Source organism: Marmota marmota, unplaced genomic scaffold (genome assembly GCF_001458135.2).
Source record: "Marmota marmota marmota unplaced genomic scaffold, marMar, whole genome shotgun sequence".
Taxonomy (NCBI): Eukaryota; Metazoa; Chordata; class Mammalia; order Rodentia; family Sciuridae; genus Marmota; species Marmota marmota.
Window position 1 is genome coordinate 9,977,272 of NW_025999944.1, and position 22,505 is coordinate 9,999,776.

At 44.5% G+C, this 22,505-nt stretch overlaps 1 protein-coding gene across 1 annotated transcript in view; it reads left to right on the forward strand.

Annotated features, from left to right (window-relative positions):
- The window catches only part of Csgalnact1 (chondroitin sulfate N-acetylgalactosaminyltransferase 1), a 176,792-nt gene that overhangs the window by 75,028 nt on the left and 79,259 nt on the right, over positions 1 to 22,505 (forward strand). Inside the window, exon 4 of the mRNA XM_015499536.2 lies at positions 14,814 to 15,760. Coding sequence (XP_015355022.1) covers positions 15,121 to 15,760 — 640 coding nt within the window. The 5' untranslated portion in view covers positions 14,814 to 15,120. The remainder of the gene's footprint in view (positions 1 to 14,813; positions 15,761 to 22,505) is intronic.

Below are 22,505 nucleotides of genomic sequence, written 5' to 3' on the forward strand. Positions count from 1 at the left end.
ATTAGCACCACTAATTTGACTTTCTCAAGTTAAACACCTTTTCAATTTCTGCAGTTTCCTAGTCCTGGGGATGATAAAAGCCGCAGCATTGCCACCCATAGTGAACACTGGATTTGAACTCTGAGATCATTTGTTTGAAGAAAATTGACATCACCTTTTCATCAACCTTGCAACTAAGATTTGTGCCCTGGAAGGAGACCTTGGCCTGGCAAATAAACTGGAAAAACACATAGTGTCCATACTGAAGAGGCATGCATGCTTTTCTGAATGCTAGAGATAAAGAAGCAGCAAAGTAGTGAATTATGCCTGAGGTTGTGTTGTACTATTTCTAGATTGGCTGGGTCTTCCCAGCCTGTGAGTGCTGGTTCACAAGTTTCTGCAGTGGAGAGGGTCTCCTCTTATTCTTTGCAACATCGACTGACTGATTCATAAGCTAGGGCTGTGGGATGATTGACAGAAGTAAGTTTTGTTATGTTTTTGCTTACATCAGTCATATCACTGAGCCAGAAGGTAGGAAAGAAAGAAATGAGGAGCATTGGCAAGCAGCATGTTAGCCCTCAATAGCTAAGGAAACTCCTAAAAAACAGTATCTCATTACAAGGTTTTTAATAGCTATAAAGCATTAAAAGCTGAACCCACCTTCGATTCACTTCTCCACAGGATAATTGCATTTATATCAATCTTGAGACCCATTAGCTTGGCTTTAAGAAAAAAAAACCAACTGTTCTTTCTACATGGAAGGAACTAATAATTTTTTAAAAAATAAAAATAAAATAAGGACTATGACAAGGCACATTGTATTTTCACTTTTCCCTGAGGCATGTAAAAAAAAAGGTTGAAAACTGAAAGAGTCAGGCTAGCATACAAAAATCCAGAAGAAAATAGGTATAGTCAATAACATGGTGACTGTTTATAGTTCTCTATTTTTTTTTTATTAAGACAGTATGCATCCTTAATAGTGAAATGAGGATGGAAATAAGGAACACTCAGTTAGATCTGCTGCATATTCTCTATTCAGGATCAGTTAGGTGTTCTTCCAAGCGTCCCCATCTCTACCTAATAAATAATGTGTAGCTTTTAAGAACCTGCTGAAAGTTCTCTGATTCCTCTAACCTGAAACTGTCCTTTTCTTTTCTGATCTGCAGTGACATTTGTTTATATCACCAATGATTGATCACATTCCCCTGACACCGTTATTTTTAGATCTGTCCCTCCCACTGCCCATGACCTTTGTGAGGACAGGGTCCTGGGCTGACTCTTATTTTATCCCCTTGGCTTGGTCCCTCCCAGATACTAGACATTGGATTCGTATTTGATGATTGGATAAAACTCACGTTGACTCTGTAATATTAACAAAATTTCAGAAAAATTTATAACATAGCAGCTACACTGCGGTACTACATAGTACGCCTTGGATGCTTCCCACAGGCTGCCTCTCCAGGGAAGTGATGGGTGTGGAATGAGCAGGTGGTTTCAGAAGCTACTGTCTGCTGCGATGCAGGTCTCTGTAGCATGAGATAGAACTCTTTCATTACTTTGTTCCTTGAAATTATTGTAAAGCAGTTGTAGTAATTTCAGCAATTGTTGCAGCTTCACGTGCAAAATCAAAAGGATCGTATTTCAATTCATCAGGTGGAGGCATTTTATATCCACCTGAAGGGCTTTGAACTGAGACCCGTTATCCAACAGGATAATGATGTGCAATTGAAAGAGGGGATCAAGGAACTCCTTCCTCTCCAAAGACGCTTGAAGCTTAGGTGGGAAACATCTTCTGTTGTAGTTTAAAATTTTTTTTTGAACCCCAGGAATATATCTGATACCATCAGCTGCAATTGCAGTGTAAGGAATAGTATCATGGGAGCTACTAGAAAATTATAATCCCCAAATATGTGAGGAGGTCTTGAGGTTCTCCCAAGTGGCACCTGCTGTCCATATAATAGTGACTCTTCAGGTCAGAACATAGAGTCGTTCCTGGGGTCCTCCTGGTAAGTCTGTGGTGCTGGAAAATTTGCTTGCTACTTGTGGTCTCATGTCTACAGCCATGAACTGCCCCTTCCATGCAAGGACTCTCCTAGCACCCTAATGAGATCCGTGCCACTCTGTTCAAATAGTAGTTTGGGGAGAACTTTTCAAATTCACTATACTTTTGTTTAGTTTCTTTCTTTTCCCTTTTCCCTTCTCTTCCCCTCTCCTCACCTCTCTCCTCTCTTCTCCTCTCCTCCTCTCTGTCTCTTAATTAACTGGGCTTTTGGGAGATAACAATAATATAAAAGAGTTATGCTACCTGTAAGGCATTGGTCCCAGGCCCTCAGTTGATCCCCAAATCCATGGATGCTCATGTCAATTACATAAAGTGGCCTAGTATTTACATATAACATATCTATGTACTCCCTTATGCTTTAAATCATTTCTAGATTACTTATAATACCTAATGCAACCATGTACAGAGTAGTTGCTATAGTGTAAGTTGTTGCTATAGTGCACCGTTTGGGAATAAGGATAAGAAAAAGCAAAATCTGTGCATGTTCAGTACAGATCAGTTTTTAAAAACTGTTTTCAATCTATGTTTGGTTGAATCCATGGATGTGGAATCAGCAAATATAGAGAGCCAACTGTGCTTTTACTGAGACTTTTGAGAGTTTAATTTGGAGGAAAAGACAGATTCTTGGGTCTTGGATTCTAGCACTAACTAATTTAATTTAGCTCATAACTTTGTATTAACATCAGCTATTTCTTGGTAGTTTACTTGTCTCATCAGTAAAATGATGTCGATGCTGGGCTTGTCTCTCTGCTGGGTTTAGACCTTATTTTGGCACACAGTGATGGGGTATTAACTCAGGCACTATGCTGAGCACTTCACATGTACTGTCGCGTTTCCTCAATACAACAACTCTAAGGAAGGCCCTGCTGTGCTCCCAGTGTTTGGGAGATGAAGGCTGGAGGAAACCAAATAATGTAGGGCTCCCATGCCTGACCCCAAACCTGCGGTCTAGGCCACGGAACTATACTACCAGGATAAAAGGAGATACAAGGCTAGGGTGTAGTTCAATGGTAGAGTACTTGCCTAGCATGGTAGATCCCCAGTAGTTGGGGGGTGGTGGGGTGGAGACAGGGTCGTGGGTTGAACAAAAGATATGCAAACTCTTTGAAGAGTCACAGCAAATCCACGCAGGAAGACTTACAGATGCTCGGGAATTGGCAGAGCCGAGGCTTGCCTGGGCAGCTATCTGAAGAATACAGGGAGAGTCCTCCTGCCGAAGTCCTCGCTGCTCTACCTTCTATCTGGCATTCCTGCGGGCAGTGCAAAGTCAGTACGTCCAAGACCAAACAGGACTTTCTCCTAAATCTTCTCCTGTGCATGTTGCATCCTCTGAGTCACATGAGCCAAAACCAGGGCCCCATTCTGGACGGCTGCTCTCCCTTTCCTTGTACAATAAGCCTTCAAGTCTTGGGGATGGTATCTAAGCAACAGTTCCTGAATCCCACCTCCCCCTCTATCTTTAGTGCTGTGGCCTTGATTCAGGTCTTCCTGGTCTCTTATTTTTAACACTATAGTGGCCTCAAATCTGGTGTCTTTGATGCCAGTCTTTCCTCTCCCGTCTATCAATCTCAGTGCTGCCCACTTGCTAAAAATTCACTTCCGATCACGCGGACTCTCCTGTTTAAAAACTCAGATGCAAACTCACCATTGTTTATGAATCAAGGGTTAAATTCCCTTCCACAGTATAAAGGGTCTTTGCTATAAGACCTCTCCCACCACCTCCCTCTTGCCCCTTTAAACTCCGCTTCTGTTCCTTGAGTAGGCTGTGTGCATTTCCATGTTCATTCGTCCTCCTCTTTGTCTTCCCTTTACAAAGTGCACCTCTGCTAAAGCACGTAGCCAGCAACAGAGAAGTAATGGCAGAGTGACCAAGAACACAGGCAATGGGGAGGCATACTGGACTGGAAACCTGGACTTGGCAGTACTAGAACCCAAGACCCAAGCTGATGGGTGCTCTGGTTTGGATATGACATGTCCCCCCAAAAGCTCCTGTGTTAATGCAAGAATGTTTGGAGGTGAAATGATTGTATTGTGAGAACTGTAACCTAATCAGTCCAGCCCAGTTTGAATGGACTACTGGGTGGTCACTATGGGCAAGTGGGGTGTGGCTGGTGGAGGTGGGTCCCTGGGAGCATGCCCTGGAAGGGTGCATCTTCCCTGTGGCCCTTCCCCGCTCTCTCTCTACTTCCCATCTGCCATGAGGTGAGCAGCTTCCCTCTACTGTGTTCTTCCACCATGATGTCCTACCTCACCTTGGGCCCAGAGCAATGGATTTGGCTGAATCTCTAAAATCATGAGCCAAAATTAGCTTTCCCTCCTCTAAGTTGTTCTTGTCAGGTATTTCAGTCACAGTGATTAAAAAAAAATGATGAACACACTGTGTCACTGGAAAAGGACCTAGCCTCTGTCTCAGTGTCCTTAATCTGCAAAATCGGGCTGATATAATAGGACTTGCCTTCTAGGAGACAGACATCAGAAAATAGGGAGTATATATAGTTTTCTTTATAGGTATAATATCCTGAAATGCTTTTTGCCTTAATAATCATCCCCTTAGCAGGGAGAGTTGACTTCATGGATTGGTCCCAGGTGTCAGGAGTAAGAAACTGAAGCAAGGAAGGGTAGGGAAAGCTCAGAGGGGTTTGCTGACATACCCCTGCAAGGGTGGGCTGCAACCAGAAGCTTAGAAATATTGTCTATGGTATTTATTTTTTAAATATTTATGATATTTATTTATTTATTTTAAATAACAATGCATCATGCATTTGTTAGTTATGGGGGCTTCCTCAATAGCTAATAATTCCTTAATGAATTATTAAATTTTCCCATAGTTTTACTTTTGTTTCCACACTCAGAGAGATGGCGCAAACAGAGAAGGCTTTGTTGATCTAGCTTCATGGGGTTTCTAAAATAATTCTGCCCACTACATGCTTTCCCTAGTCCTGTTATATAATAACCGCTTTCTAAAAGAAAGCCCCTCATTTGTGTGCTGATGTCTGCCTTGTAGTGGGAAGGAGGAGGAGGGCTGAGAGGAGTTGGGCTGTTTATTTTGTCTTGACTAAAAGTGGCAGTTTCATTCTTAGCCCCTCTCACCTCCAGTGGCCAAGAAAACCCATCTGAGCACTCACCAGGGTGGGCATCCCCCTTTGACTTAGGATGTTCCCAGAGGTCCTTTCTTTGGGGTGTGCAGTGAGGATGACAGTCAGCTGTGCTGGATCCCCTTCCCCAGGGGAATGGGGGCAGACAGACTCCCCATCCTGCTGGCTGATGCCCAGGATGGGATTTGGAGGCCCGAATGTCACTCCTGGAGAAGGAGCACACAGCCCTTTGTTGGCTACAGGCACCCATTAAGACAGAATTTCCTCTTTAGGTTGTCACTGCACCAGGTAGAGTGTCCTTCCTTGGGGAGCTTGAGATGGGGCAGGGGTGCCACCCCCAATTGCCACTTTCAGGTCAAGGCATGAGTTTGCCCTTTTCGAGTCTGGCAACTGCAGGTTCTCTTCCAAGGCTGTTTGTCTGGCTCATTTCCAGGTGACCCTCAGCTTCCCTGCTCTTCTTTTTGGCCCTGTTTCACAGCACCGCCTTCCCATTTGCTCCTTTTGCTTTATTCTGTGTGTGCTCAGTGACTCTCTGCTCTCTGAAATGTAAGGTTGACTGAAGGCAGTCATGGTGGTTGGTGGTTAGGATTTGGGGGTCCCCGGCTGTATGGACAAGTGTGTCAGCCAGCTTTCCATCACTATAAAACATACCTGGGATGGTCATCTTAGTGAGAGAAAAGGCTTATTTTGGCTGGCAGTTTGGGAGGTTTGAATACATGATCAGTTGGTCCCATTGGTTTGGCCTGTGGTGAGACGGAACATCACGGCGGAAGCGTATGGTGGAGCAAAGCTGCTCCCCTCGTGTCCAGGATGCAAAAGAGAGAGAGAGGAGAAAGAAAAAGGGAACAGAAGCTATAGTTCCCTTCCAGGACACACCCCCAGTGCCCTGGAGACCTCCTACTAGACCACACCTCTTAAAGGGTCCATCACTTCCTGATAGCACCATGGTAGGGCCTTAGCCTTTAACACAAGGACCTGTGGGGGACAATTCCAGATCCAACTTGAGCAGCAGGTCCCTTGGTCCTCCTGAACCCCAGTTTCCTAGCCTTACAGAGTGGAAATCGATGGCTCCCGTTGAGGTTATCATAAGGATGGAGGAGGAAGCTACTATAGGAGGCCCAGCCACTCCTCAACACCGCTCTGTGGAGCCCCCTCTAGGGCTGCCCAAAAGGGTCCTGGGCCACTGTCTCTGACTGACTCAGAGTGAGCACTTTTCCCTTTATCTGTCAATGAATTAGGCTTTCCAAGCTTCTTTGTTCAGGGACATCAGAGGCCTCTGGTAACCATTGTCCCTTATCCTCTATGACCCTTCTCCTGTCTGCTAATAAGGAACATAGATAATTTTATCAGAAGGCAGGAGCCAGTTTTTCCCTTCTCTGTATTGCTTTTCACTGTAAATGAAGCTGAGTCCTGGCCACCAGGAGCCACCGTGTCCCTCACAGTGCAGTGTGTGTGATTCACACTTCTGACCTCCCCTTTGTAACTGATAGTTACCGTTCAGCAACTCCGCCTGCAACCTGTTCAGGGCCCTGTGTTTATTGCTTAGCTAGAAGGCATGGAGCATTGCTCACTTTTAATTAGTGCCCTCCTTGCTAATTGCCAGTGTGCATTTCCCTGGAAGTTGTGCCGCATGACCTCAGGACTTGCTCTCCCCAGGCGCTCCTTCCCCAAGTCTGCACTAAGGCCAGGCTGACTGCGGCTGCCCAGAAGGATGCTAGTCGGACACACGGTGCATGGCCATGGCCATGGGCATCTGTTTTGCAGTGCTCTGGAGGAAAGAAGGGACTTACCGCTTGGCAGGAGAGAACTCCCTAGTAATGCCAGCCATCATTTCGACTGGCCTAGAGATGTTCTCTTTTTCTCCATTCCAAAGAAGAAATATCTCTCAGTTGATGAAAATGTCACCAGCCAGGGTGTCTTTGAGTTGAGATGTTTAGACCCAATATGTAGCTATAAGCTGCTGGCTTCTGATTAGAATGTTGCAAAGGTCCTGCCCCAATTATGGGTTCAGAGCAGGGCTCACACTGGCACAGCTGGGAGGAACATCATGTGTCAGGAGAGTGTGAGTTTGCATAGCTAGTGACAGATGTGGAAATGCAAATCGCAGCTAAACAGAGAAGCAAAAAATTACAGCTAGAGAAACAGAGCTTCCTGCCACATTTAAGGGACCAGTAAAACTCATAAATAAGAAGTTCATTGTGAATTCAGAAAGGAGAAAAATTGGCTAGGTTAGGGGCAGAAAGAGGAGCAGGTCTCAGCAAGTAGTTCAGATTATAAAGGGTGGTGGACAGTCTAGCCTAGCAGGGGTTCAGTGTCAGCCAGAGCTGAGTTAGGAGCTAGGATGAGCCATTTGCAGGGCTATGCATCTGGGACATGTCATTACACTGCTCTAAGCCTCAATTTCCTTATCTTTAATGGGGATAATAAGACTTAGCTCATAGAATTGTTTTGCAGATTAAATGAGATAATGTTTGTAAGATGCTTAGTCTGAAGTCTGGCCCAAGTAAATGCTCACTAAGTGATTGTAATTATGAGCAATGGGAGGGTTTGGAAGCCTTGTTTTAAGGGCTCTCACTTGGTGATGCAGAGTGGCTCCCTGTCTCCAAGGGCTTCATGGGAGACGGTGAGTAGGCAGGTCTCCCTGCAGGGCTTTGGCAGCTGACTCAGCCTGTATCTGTGCTTGAAAAGGCCAACTGCTGGGAGAAGGTTCTTGATTCTTCCTGGGTTACTTGGGTTGTGCCTTTGTATGCCAGTGCCCTCTCTTTGCACCCTTCTAGCTCCATCTTGCCACCTCTGCAGACTAATAGCTTCAGAGTTTCCTAAAGAGGGGTAGAAATGGAAGAGACAGCACAGAGAGGAAGACTCCCTCTATAGAGCTTCTCTACCACGATCCACCAGCAAGTTCAAAATCAAAACCAAAACAAACAAACAAAAAATGAGAAGAGCAAAGATTAATTTCTGTCTTCATTTTCAAAATTATTTAACCCTGATTCCTTTTTGCCACATTTCTCTTTTCCTGCATACAACTAGGGAAAATAGCATCAGAATGATTCTTTTTTGTTTGATACGGGGGATTGAACCTAGGGACGCTTAACCACTGAGCCGAGTCCCCAGCCCTTTAGAGACAAGGTCTCCCTAAGTTGCTGAGGCTTGCTTTTAACTTGAGATTCTCGTGCCTCAGCCCCCACAAATGGCTGAGATTACAGGTGTGTGCCACCATGCCTAGCTCATCAGAATAATTCTTTTAGAAGACCAGCATGGAGTTGAGGGGCTGAAAGGTACCTTCCAGCTAAGAAATCCCCAACTAAGAAGTAATCAACCTGTTCCACTGGACTGCATCTGTGCTGGTCTTGGGAGAACATGTTGATGGGGGCCTGGTTATTAGGGGGACCTCACCAAGCAGACCCTTGAAGCCAAGTCCTAGTTTCCCCAGTTAGGAAGGAAGGGAAGTGAGTTCTTGGCAGAGGCCAGATGATGGTTGGGGCCCTGGATATTGGGGGTCCTGGATAGAGATAGTAAGGCTGAGTAGGAAGAACATTATCCTGAGTCTGGGGTCCCTTGAGGAATGGAGGAAAGGCACTAGGGCTCTAGAATCAGTCCTGGCAGGACCTCCATCCTGTGGAAATTTGAAATGCCATCAGGAGGTCAGTTACTGAGAATCTAAAGCAGAGTCCCTGGAGGTGCCCAGCAGCACAAGAAATTATTACTAAAAATATTTTGCACTTCATCATTTTAGGAGATGATGGAGCCTTGACCAGGCTGGTGGTACACATAAGAAAGCTCACCTGAGATGGATTTCAAAGTGGAGCCATGTTTGCTTGGTGATAGGTCAATGGCAAAGAATGGCAAAGCAGGAAGGCTTAGGAATGTTTTTTGTATCTCACCTTAGTGGCTTGGTGGAGCATGGTGCCACTAATTGCCATGAGACCACTTGGGGAGAGGCAGAACTGGTGCTTCACCAGTTCTGGGTTATGTGGTCCACATCTTATGATAGTCAACCTTGCCAAGCAATGATCCACTATGGGCTCCAGGCCTCTGGACAGGGTTCCCCTAAAACATAATTACATTTTTGCCTTAATTTTACCATTTTCACAAAGTCCTTGACATTAATAGAAAAAAAAAAGAGTGTATTGCTCAAGAGTAAAAACTTAGAGGAGATGTGCTATTATAGGAAGTGTATTGAACATGGAGTCAAAGAAAAATTTGAGTCCCCATTCTACAGCTTTTAGGTTGTGAAGCAAGTCACATAAATTCTCTGAAGCTCAGTTTTTCCAAATTGAGATTTGATTATAGTGACATCTTTCTGTTCTCACAAGATTCTTGTATCAGAGGAGATAAGACATGTTAAAACATATTATGAAGTGAAAAGTACTCAGCTGTTTGGGTGGTAGTAGTTATAGTATTTCACCTAAATCTAAAGTCTATAACCCTATACATCAGTTATGTTTTTGCATAAAACAAAACCCCAAAATGTAAGAGCTTAAAGCTACTAACATTTATTGTCTCCAGGGATCTCAGGGTCAGAAATCCAGGAGCAGCTCTGGGCTCTCACTGTTTGCAATTGAACTGTCAAGTCTTGGTCAACTCAAGGCTTGACTGTGGCTGAAGAATCCATTTCCAAGCTCACTCAGGTAGTTGCTGGTAGTGCTGGCTTAGTTCCCAATGGCTGTCAGTGGGGGTGGGCATCAGTTGCTTCCTACATGGGCCTCTCCACAGGGCTGCTCACAACATGGCAGCTGGCTGAGAAAAAGAGAGGGAAACACTCAAGAAAGAAGCTGCCATCGTTTTATCATATTTTCTCACAAGTGGCTACCACCTCCTCTGCCATGTTGTTCGTCACTCACATCAAGCTCACGCATTGAGCAAACAGACAGGGATATGAATACCAGGGGGCCAGGTCATTGAGGGCCATCTTGGATGCTGACTACCACACCCTGTGCACAAGAGTTAAATTGAAGTAGAGGCAATTCTAAATGAAGCCATGTGTTCAAATAAAGTTTACAGTGTTCACTTTATATCCATTTTGGAAAGCGTTTGAAAACTCTCTGAATAAGAACCCTTGCAGGATGCCCTTTCCACAGACACCCAGGATGGCATGTTTATCCAGGAGATGTGGCTTCGGTCTGTGTCCTATCACTACAGCCAGTCCTTTCACTGAAGCTGCATTTGTTTGCTTACTGTCAAAGAGCTGCCTGTATGTGCCAGACTGGAGCGGGCTCTCATGGTGGCAGTAGGGCTTTGGTGCACCACTTCCAGACCCAGTAAACACTGCTGGTTCTGTCCTCTTGCAGTCCTGTCTTAGCTGTGCCTGCCCATGAGGTAGAGATGGCCTGTAGGATTAGTCACTCCCTGGAAAGTTTCCTCTATCACACACAAGGCCCCTGATTGCAGTGTGTAGGGCTGCCTGACCTGGTCTCACCATGAAGCCACCCCCCCCTTCTGCAGGCCACGGACCCTGACAGCATTTCATCAGTAGGGCTTGTCCTGGAGTCCTTCGTGATTTATGAGCTTCCTGTGAACATTAATAGACTCATCTTGCCAGGTTCCATGTCTTGTGGCTGAAATGTCCACTGGGATCTGTAGAGTAAAATGCTAGCACCTATCCTAATAGCAGTTTCTGTCCTAGCCATAAAAATTCTGATATCCATTGACCACCTCTAAGCGGGGAGTCATAAGCTCTGGACCAAACTTAGACCTATCTTTGTTGCATCTTCCAGAAGCTTCCACTTGAGGATGAAATGGTAAACAGCACCTGTGGCCACTTGTATATCTTAACAAATGTTAATGATTCACAGCATTTATCTTCTATTGGTTCTTTTAAATTTTATATACTTCTTATACCCTCTCCTCTGCCTCCCCCTACCTCTACAATGGTAGATAGGAACACGGCATTCACACCTTATATCTATTTAATGTCAAATTGATTGTTTGGGGGCTCAAATTATGGTATAGTTCTTTGAGAATATCTGAGTTCCTCTACAAGCTGAGGTTGGAATTTGTGCACTGAGCACAGTAGGTACTCAATGCCTATTTGTTATAGGGATGAATAAAGACAGGATCCCAGATGGTGTGGACTGTGACTTATCCAATGTTGGGTCACTGTTATGTTGTTGGGGATCTGGGGAGGTCCAGGATGCTTCCTGGTCTGGGGGGGATGTCAAGGCTGTTAACCCAGTTTTCTCCTGGAGTCTTGCAAAACCTTCCATTACTGGACTCTTTGACATGGGTCCACTGTATCTCCCTGATTCCCAGCCTTAAAAGCCCAGGAAGGGCTATACATTTATTAAGCAAGCCTTTATCTGCATATCCCAGCCCCAAAACTCCTAGAATTATTCTTACATGTGGATGATGAACACTGTCCACACAGAAGTGGGTTTTTTTTGGTTTGAGAATCTTTAGTCCTGTTGTATGGGCTCAGACTAGAGTGAGCACCAGAAAACAGTGCCCCATAGCAGTGATTTGACTTCACGGGGCAATTTCTTTAAGCATAGCCTTAATACGTTGTTTCAATTAAGCAATATGATTTCAATTATGCAAATGTGACAATTATTTCAGTAAAAATCTATTAGAGAGGACCATAAAGAAGCTTTCACACCATCATGGTGTTGCCCAGAATGGTAGTAAAGCCATGGTGCTTGAATGTCCCCTTCAGTCTCATCAATAAATCCAGGGTTCCAGACATGGTGCATTGCAGAACCATTCATTCTTTGGAGTTTGGTCAGGGATACAAAAGTATTGGGCAGAGCAGTCAGTAAGGATGAATGTTTTTAAAGGTGACAAGAATCCTGATTTTCTGTTACTCCAGAAATATGCATCTCTTCCCTGAAGAGTCCTAAAATTGATTCTGCCAGGGAACTCCCTCACTCTCCACTTTTTCCCTGTACCCCAACCACCCTAAGAGACTGGCTAGTCTAAATATCTGGGTGCTTTTCCTAAGCTTTTTAGATAGTGGCACAATGCTGCTGTGGGCACATAAGGCTATATTTTCACTGTCATCTCTAACTCGTGGTAGTGCTTGGTAATTACATGGTGCTTCCCATCTGCAAGTCAGTAAACACTTTATAAATGTTAATTCTAATTGTCCAACACCTCTGCCTAGACAGGGAGATTACACAGTGCCTTTGTGACTCAGTCGTGCATTGGTCTAGTTTTGTCTCTTCAGGTGTCTTTCCTGAAGGTGGCGGAGCGGCTGGCACCCACTCTTCAGAATGACCTTCTGTGCTGCCAAGTAAAAGACCTAAGGTCTCCAAAGGATTAGCGTCTTCTGACTTCAGCAAGCAGATATTCCTCTCCAGTACGTTAGGACCTATAGTATACCACTTACTATTTTTAATTACAGATTAGATTGCTGAGATCATTAGAAATAGTTTGTCTATTAAAGGATGCAGAGTTTTCTTTCTGACATACATTCTCTGCTCCTGACATTTAGAAGGAAAAATTTATCACTGCTTCTTTGGCAACAGTTTTGTTTCTTTTTTCGTGTGTGTGTGTGTGTGTGTGTGTATGTGTGTGTGTGTGTGTGTGTGTGTTTCGTTTTAAAAGTTAATTTTTCCTAAAGATCTAGGGCTTTTTTCTCCTTTTATTCCTTTTCTCCAAAGAGTAGAATACCAAATAACCTTGAAATGTATACTAGTGTATTTCAAAAGCCAGACTAGACTTTAAAGAGACTTATAGAACAGAACAAAATGATGTTCTGCAGTTTTAAGTTTCTTTAAGCATAGCCTGAATACATTGCTTCAATTAACCAACATGATTTCAATTATGCAAATATGACAATGATTCCATTAAAAATTAGTTAGAAAGATTGTATATGTTAAGGTTCCACAGCAAAAATGTTCCATTTTGTTTGGTTTTTGATTTGCTTATTTTATCTTTAATGATGACCTATTGAAAGCAAATGTCTTTAAAATGGCAGAATAATGTGATAAAGCGTGTTTTCACTGGTAATTTAATACTTGGATATAATGAGTTCATCTGAGAAATTCCATTAAAAACAGCAAGGTGCCTGAACACCAAAGCTGAGATGTTTTTAATCACAGAATTATAGTAATTATACAAATCCATGGATTTTCATCAGTCAGAAAAGGCTTCCAGGGCAAAACATGCACTTTAAACTTAGCACTAATAACTGTGTATTGTTCTAAATTATAGTAGACTCCTCAGGCCAAAGGAAGTACTAGAGAGAATATTAGAAAGAAAATGTTATGTGTTGAACATTTAAGGAAAATAGAGAAATAAACTATTTTGGTGGTAGATTGGTAGCAGTAAGGGTACATATCCTGGTGATAGAAAGAAAACTTCTATGTGGATGCAGAACATAGCAGGTGACATTCCAATCAGTTCAGTGAGCCTAGGATTATTACTGTGGCTTTAGTATGGAGAGAATAACAGTGGAATCTCCTCCCGGGTCCTGGAGGTGCTAATTGACTGGACTGAATTCCTGATTCCCATCTGTGACTGGGACAGAAACAGTGAGACTATTAGTGGCCTAGAATCTGGCTTTCTGGATTGCAATAGAGAGGATCTAAAGAAAATTCAGTCATCTCAGGGATTGTTTAAAATGTCAGGTTTTCACAAAATGTAAAACACATGGGCCCTTAGGAGCTTATTTTTTAAAAGAAATTATACAGGAAGATGCAGCTAAGAAATTTTTACAGAAATGTCCCTAAACAAGAAATTTAATTTGATCTACATTCTATTAATCATTATTTTTTTTTCTGGTTGCGTAGTGGGAGATATAAAAGGGGCATTAAAGAAAGAAGAACACTGAAAAAGAAATGTGCAAGGAAATATCATCTACCATGTCCCAGTGGGGAACTGGGAGCCACTGAGTTAGGTTGGCTCCTTATTTGTTACAGGGATTTAGAGTTGGGGTTCAGAGCTGCCATCTGACTGAGAGTCACTATGAACAATCAGGACACAGTATTGTTTGCAGACAATGGAATAGAGACATGTCTGGACTGGAGTCGCAACATGACAGTATTTCTGGTTTCTCTTCTCCCTCCCTCATCCCTTTCTAAGGTGAACTCATTGCTCTGTCTTTAAGGCAGGATTGGATAGTTAAGGGGAATAACTGTCCTGATCCCTCTGAGTGTATTACCATCCACATTTATTACTTGCACATTTGAACTTCCAGGTGCTGTCCCAGGTTCTATCAGAAAGCTTGGGATCCATTCTAATAACTTGCTGGCCTGCCCTGGGTGAATGCACACAGTGAGCACACAGGGTTCACCTGATTGCACCCCTGGACCTACTGTCCAGGCCCAGGCTGAAAAGACCCCTGGCCACAATTTCAATATCTTTTAAGTTTTGCTTTTTCCTTTTTAAATCATCAAAACATGTACCATTGTGGAGAATGTACAAGATATAAAAATAAACAGAATAGAATAGAAGAGAAGGAGAAAAAATGCTCTTAACCCTTCTACCCAGAGAAAATGACTATCTGCATTTTGCCCTGTGTTCCTCTGATCATTTATCGGTGTCCTTTGTTCTTCACTGTGTTACACTGCAGAGGCACCTTTGTGTCCTGATCTACAAATATTTACCAATATTTAACCATCGATGGTATCTCTCCATAAACGTCAGAGGAGGCCTATTTCGTTCACTGATGGCCACAGTGAATGAAAACAAGGTGTTACCGTCTTCATTAAGTGTACCTGCCCTCTGTGTCTCCCCAGGTCCCCACGTCTCAGTGGTCTCAGTGGTGCATCAGGAGGGTTACGATGGGAATGAATGGAAGAGCCTGGAGGATCCTGTTAATGTACCGCTTCTGCCTGGAAGATCTTCCGTTAGACGTGGGAGAGCTTTCTCCGGTGGCTGTTGACTCCAAGGAGCGGGACACGTTTTAGACGGAAATGGACGACTGCAGCGCAGGGCGGCCCAGACGCACGCTTCCCGTGGTCTAGTCCGGGAAGCCCTTCCGAGGGGACCGTGACGCTCTGGGATGCCGCGCATGCTGGACGCATGGCCTTCCGCTGAGTGACGATGGTCCGCCGCGGGCTGCTGGGGTGGATCTCTCGGGTGGTGGTTCTGCTGGTGCTGCTCTGCTGCGCCATCTCCGTCCTCTACATGTTGGCCTGCACCCCCAGGGGCGACGAGGAGCAGCTGGGGCTGCCCAGGGCCAACGGCCCCACGGGGAAAGAGGGCTACCAGGCCGCGCTGCAGGAGCGCGAGGAGCAGCACCGCAACTACGTGAGCAGCCTCAAGCGGCAGATCGCGCAGCTCAAGGACGAGCTGCAGGGTCGCAGCGAGCAGCTCCGGAGCGGGCAGGACCAGGCTAGCGACCCTGCGGGCCTGCGCCCCGGTCCCGGTCCCGGTCCGGGTCCCATGCATAAGGCCCAGGCCGACCTGCTGGCTTTCCTGCGTGCCCAAGTGGACAAGGCCGAGGTGCACAGCGGCGTCAAGCTGGCCACCGAGTACGCAGCGGTGCCTTTCGACAGTTTCACCCTCCAGAAAGTGTACCAGCTGGAGACGGGCTTGACCCGCCACCCTGAGGAGAAGCCCGTGAGGAAAGACAAGCGCGACGAACTGGTGGAAGCTATTGAGTCGGCCTTGGAGAGCCTGAACAGCCCTGGAGAGAACAGCCCAAATCAGCGTCCCTACACGGCCTCAGATTTCATAGAAGGTTGGTGTGTTTGTGAATGGGAGCTGGGGGTGGGTGGGCAAAAAGGCATTTGGGGTCCCCTTTGGCCACCAGGCAGGTTCCAGCTGCAGGAGGTCAGCAGTTGGCTCTGGGGTGGCTGGTGGCAAGTTTGATGCGATGGACACCAAAGAATGTGCCGTGGATTTTTATTTTTCAGAAACATCTGTTTCCACTTAGTTTCTGGTAGAAACCACAATCATTAAGTGCACTTTCCCCTTGGCAGATGAAGGTAGAATGTCTTACTTTCCTTTAAAGAAGGAAGAAAGCAAACAAAATGTAGACATAAAACCTTGAAGTCCAATAGACTGTGATAGGCAGTTTTCATTCTATTCCTTCCCATACGGCATGTCTAGGAACTGGGTCTGGGTATCAGGCCTGGGAACCTTACATGTACCAGAGGCAGTCTGAGGTACTTTGCACTTATCCATTCACTTTTTCTTCAAAAGGACCCCACTAGGGGAGGAGGAAATGGAGCTACAGATTAATTAAGTGCCTGGAATTGCTTGGCTAGCAAGTGACAGAGCCAGAATGTGAACCCAGCAGCGAGTCCTGAGTCCAGAACTCCCACCCTTTTATCACCAGGGCTATTGTGCACATCGTCAAAGCAGGTGGAAATGAAGCACGTGACTCAACTTTTTCCATGGGCAGGAGACAGCCTTGTGTTAACCTGTGTTTGTGTCTAATTTTAGAAGACAGGTGCCTTGTCCGGTTTTTAGGTTCACTGGTAGCCTTTAATTAATTTAAAAATTATTTCTGGTTCAAAATCAACTAATAATTTGGGGGAAGTGGTGTCTTCAGGGGCATCCAGTTCTTCCCCCCATTTCTGATTGTAATCTGCTTTGACTTGTCCAGAAATGGAGCTGTGTCCACCTAAGCTCACTCCATGCTTTGTTATACAACATTTCACGGGCCTACAGGCAAGACAGACTCCCTTTTGTCAGAAACCCTCCTGCTGTTATTTATGCCTGTTCTCTTTGGCACTTTCCTGTCTTATGATTTTTCCATTTTATATGTGAACCATAAATTCATGCGGTTTTAATGTAGCATCATTTTTCATATACCTAGGTAAAGAAATCATTTATAAGATCAAGCTTTTTGCGTAAGATTTTTTTTCTCATTTATATGAGATATGAAAAATGCCCGGAGTGTTCATCCACGAACCAGTATAATGATAAGCATGTGGTGAGCACTCAGTAAGAGTTCAAAATATAATGGTGATGCAGCCTCCCATTTTATGGTGCCTTCCAGTTTATGAAGCATTTCCACATATATTATCTTACTAGCTGATCCCTGGAGAAGCTCATTAAACATCATTTACAAAATCCTGGTTGCCACTGTCCCTGAAGTGTGCTACATAGAGCTGCCCACATACAAAGCAATTTCTAAAGAACTTGATTGCAAATCAATGCCTACAGTTTGGAATGTTTGCCCTTGTGATTTGCAATCTGCCTTCATTTTTGAAGTCTGTCTGCTTTTCTGTATATAGTATCTTAATATGTAAGGCCCATCTTTCTCAATCAGCAGTGGCACCAGCCTGTTGTCCCCATGCTTATCTGCTCTGAGATCTGGCTGACTTTTTGCAGGAGACACTCTCATCAAAGCTGCCTGGTGTTGTTTTCATGAGCAGAGGATGGCTGATATTTTAATGCAAATCAATCCACATGTATTTGGTGAAAGTCTAGACAACTGTATTCCTATGTGTAAATAAAGTTAAACCCTTAAAATATATTTACGTAGATTTTACAGTTATAAGAAACAGAGGTAACTTTTAAAATTCTTAGTCATATCAAAAGATTTGGAGGCAATCTTTTATATACCTAGGAAGCAGGGTATTGTGAAAGATTCAACAAATCAGAGGAAGCAGGGAAGTAGAATTAAGTTCAATAAGGAGTAACTTTGAAAAATAGCAATGTTTCAGAAGAAGTGGGATTAATGTTATTATAAGAATTCTGCTCTTAAGTGGGGGATCATTTGGCCAGGAGTTTATAAATCATGAGTCTTGCCTCAGATTGGTGGCCAGACTGAATTGCACTGAAGTATCTTTTCAATCCTGGCTCATGAGTCTTCCATCCACACCTAGTTAAGGAGAAAGAAGGGAGTAGAGAAGGTGGGATTTCAGATCTGTCTTTTATAGTGACTTGGAGCAAGTGATGAGACCTTGGAAGTATGAAATAGACCTTTAAAGTAACTTATTTGCATTTCCAAACAGACCTTAAAGAGAGTGATTTTGCATATGGGGTTTCCTTAGTCCAAGAGCTGGAGCAGTTTACCAAGACTCTGTGAAAAAAGAAAGGGATAAATAAAAGCCCCTGCAATGCTTCCAGATGGTAATAGATATATAAATTTAAAGGTAACTGTGAGGCAGGTGGCATGATGGCCCAAGCATGGGGCACTGAGACCTCAGGACTGAGACTCGTCCTCTGTGAATAAGAGACTCCAAGTGCACGCCATCCCTGACCCCTACAGCCCCAGCCTCAGATCCTGGACTCCATTTCTTCACAACTTTGCCAAGCTATCTTTTCTAAGGAGTCTCCATCATCCACTCTGCTGAGTGACCCAGGACAAGCCACCTACACTTGGGGTACTCTCCTATAAAAGGATGAATTCAGACAGATTGCCTAGGAGGTCTCGTCTGGCTGTGGCAACTCTACAACGGGTGCAGCTTCCAGAGAGCATGGCACACTGTGACTCTCTATTTTGTTATCATCTATATGATTTAATTATTATCAGTCTCCAAACACGGGGAAGCGATATCTGCCTCCTTTCCCCAGATGTTTCATTGGCATTTATTTTTGTGTTGTATTCTTACATAGTTGCACTAACATTTCACAATCATCCGGAAAAGGAAGTGTGGTCAGGACCTGGGCCTTGGATGCCTCACTTTTGATCTGCTCAAGGAAACAGACAATTCCTTCCTTCATGTTATAGTTCAGTTATTGCTTCGGTATGGGATATACACCCAGGCATTGAAATCTGAGTGGCACAGCATTTGGCTTTGATTTAATGTTTTTTTCAGTAGAACTCTTGGACATTGGTTTAACATCATCTTATAAAACAATTTAGCCTTCTGAGTCATTCCTCTTTTGCAATCCAGACATCTGACAGTGGGACTCCTGGGCAAGCATTTGGGTCTGCTGTCTCCATGGGGTTGCCCTAATGTCACCCACCGGCCTGTGCAGCTCATCCTCCTCCAGGGGGAGAGCTGTGATGACAGGGGGTCAGATGCCCAAAGACTCTTTTTTTGGAGTGAGGTGAAGGCAAGCTATGATCTGCAAGGAAATGGAGGTTTTGAGAGTGCTGTAGTATGAATATATCCCCTCCAAAACCCAGGTTCTGCCAATGTGACAGTATTAAAAAGAGGTGGGACCTTTGAAAGGTCCTGAGGGCTCGTTTCCCTGTGAATGGGAGTAAGACTCATAAAAAAGTCTTCCTGCCACCTTCAGTAGCTTGCCCTTCCACCGTCTGCCAGGTGAGGAAACGATGGTCCTCCCCTCTGGAGGTACAGCCCTCAACAAAAAACAAACCTATCAGCACCTTGATCTTGTAGTCCCCCCACCACCAGAACTGTGCGCAAATACGTTTCTATTCTTTATAAATTACCCAGTTTTGGTGGTGTGTTTGTTTGTTTTTGTTTTTTGAAGCAGCACACAATGGATTAAGACAGAGGGTACAACCTGGGCATGGTAGTTTATGCCTGAATACCAACTACTCAGGAGGCTGAGGCAGGAAGATCTCAAGTTCAAGGTCAGCCTCGGCAATTTAGCAAGTCCCTATCTTAAAAATAAACAAAAAAGATGAAACATACCCTAAGAGGTGAGATACACTTTAAGACAAGAGGATATAGAAATTACTATAAAAATTAGTAGCAGACTGTATGGTTGTTCCCAAGCTCTGGACTCCACAACCAAAACCTTAGGGAGATATTGCTGAGTTTTGGACTTCCATTGTTTGTGTATCTCCAAGTGACTTCTAAGGGACACTCTGTAACTGACCTCCTTGCTCAAGCGTATCCAGACAAATCAAATCCAGTTCCAGGACTGGCTTTGAGCAATCTAGAGTCATCCATTGGTGAGAGATGTGCCTGGGCAGGAAATGGACCCTTTTCTCAGTGTGCATTCGGACCTCTCTGTCGGCTGCTTTATGGCATGAGGTAGAAATGGTAAAACAGGTATTTGGATGCTTTTCTGGGCATTGGGAGATCTTGGTGTGGAAATAAGGAAGAGTAGAGGTTCAGGTCTTGACTTAGGGCTTAAATTCTCTGCCAGTGTCTCCAGGGGATTGAAAGTGGCAGAACTCAGTGGAATTGGTTTTCCATTAAGTAGTGAGTGAGAAAGCCTGTGTGATAGATGGTTCTTGTGTCACCTCGCCTGTGTGCTCTGTCCCTTTCCCTGTCTGACATCTACCCATTTGTTTGTTGATGCCTTAAGTTCCTTTGAGGAGGGAGAGATGCTTTTTATTCCAAAATTAGAATTAAGAGGCTTAAATGCAAATAAGTGGCTTGAGATTTCACTTACAAGAGTAAATTATTTCTATGGTGATGATGAGAAAGAAAGTAGCCCAGCCTTGGTTTCAGCCAGTGGACAGGAATCTGCACCCCAGGCCCTCCATCAGGGCCTGGCCAGCAGGAGCATCCCTGTAAGAATAAATACTCTTCTATTAAAGAATATTTTGAAATTCTTGATAATTCTTGAATACAGGACTCCACATTTTCATTTTGCACTGGGACCTGCCTGCTAGGGGCCAGTCTGCCTCCAAGACGGGGAGGGCAGGAGGAAATAGTTAAGGAAAAGGGCAATAGAATTAGAAGGTTAATTGTACAGTTCTGATACCTTTACCAAGGATCCACTCCATTGACCTTCAGCAGGCTGGGACAGACGGAACCTGTGTATGGAGTATTTTGTTGCAAGATTGAGAAACTGGCAAGTCTGAGTTTGTATTATCATTTTGTGGCTGGTGATTTCATTATTTTTATTTAAGTAACTTATTTCCTAGGGGCCTTCTCTCCTCCTCCTCTTCCTCCACCTCCTCTTCCTTCTTCTTCTTTTTCTTTCTTTCTTTATTTCTTTTTTTAGTTGAGGTGTCACTTCCCGGTTTAGGTTTCATATTAATAATATATTATAAGTCAGAATTTCTGATGCTATGGAGTGACCAACATGGAGGAACTTGGCTTTGGCTGGAGTAGTTAGGAAGGACTCAGGCTCAGAGAAGAGAAGGGACCTGAACTGGGGTCTCACACTAGTTGGAAGGGGATGGTGCTCTGTGTGAGCGGATGTTGGGTGGGAAGAGGAAGGCACAGGGCGACCATCACACAACTGGTTCAGACCCTTTGTATGACAAGTGCCACTATTCAGATTTCAACTTTCTCTGCCACCCTGGGCAGGAAGTGGTATTTGAAGGGAAGTATCAATTGTATTCTAATCAGGCCTCCAGCCTCTCCTCAGGGCTGTGGATGAAGTCCTGCAGAGAGGCTTAATCAGCGTGTATGTGTGGAATCCCTGCTCTGTGTGCAATGTCTCCACCACTTGGAGGGCTAAGACAGGAGAATAAGCCAGGTGTCAGGCTGCCTGTGCAGGAAGACAGAACTCTGAGTGAGTGAGGGTTCAATGGGTTCCAGTGTTGTGGGCTTCAGAATTGGTGACTGGATGCCAGTGGATGATCAGGGGTGAAACTGGAGGAGGTGGGACTTAAGTTGGTCCTGAAGTTAGTGGGGAAGAGAATGGCAGCAGAGGCAGAGTACCAGAAGACAGAGCGACTTGAAAACAGGATTGGGGGTAGGATTAGGAGGAAGACCAGTGTTACCAGCAAAGAGGACCTGAGAGTCATTGGACATGTAGCTCATGAGGGCCTTGGAGCCAGACACAAGATGGCCTGAATCTAGAAATGTGCTACAATTAGAAGCTCCTCCTTTCCTAGGAGATGGAGAGCCCAGCTCTTGGGCCCTTAACATTTGCTGTGGGTCCTGAAAGAGTCCTGGAACAGCATCCCGGCAATCCCAGTGGTAAGAGAGGCTATTGCTTAGGGTTTATGTCTGTGCATCTGCAATGGGCACTATTTCTGATATTTCACAAGCATGGTTTTATTTAATCTCCTCTTTATCAGCACAGTGGACACTCTCATTATCTCCATTTTATCAGTGTGGAATATGAAGTTCAAAGAGGTTAAGTTACATCCATCCCTAAGGTTTGCCAGCTAATGATTGACAGGACCAAGGTTCCAAAGCCTGTGTCTGCCTTAACCTTAGAACGCAGCCCTTCACTTTGCCACTTCTCCTGCTCTGAAGGCCTCTGACTAAATATGCTCTTCTCTGGTCCCAGAGTGATATAAGGAAATCTTACAAACATAACCAAGTCATACAAACACCCTTGCAGGAGGCCTACTCTGCAGCGTTGTACAAACTTTCTGGGGAAGAAGTTTTGATCAGAAAGAAAAACATGAGATCTTGGGAAAGACAAACAGGCACAGGAAGATGGTTAAGACAGATTGATTAACTCCACCAACAGAAGAACACGTAGCATTGTTTAGTCCTTTTGTGCTGCTGTATCAGAATACCACAGACTAGGTAATTTATAAACAGTAGAAGTTTAATTGCTCATGGTTCTAGAGGCTGGGAAGTCCAAGGGTATGGGCCTGGGGCTCGTGTCTTATGAGGCCTCCAAGCTCCATCATAAAGTGGTAGAAGGCAGGAGGGCAGGTAAGTATGTGAAAGACAGAGAGAAATCAGGTGGAA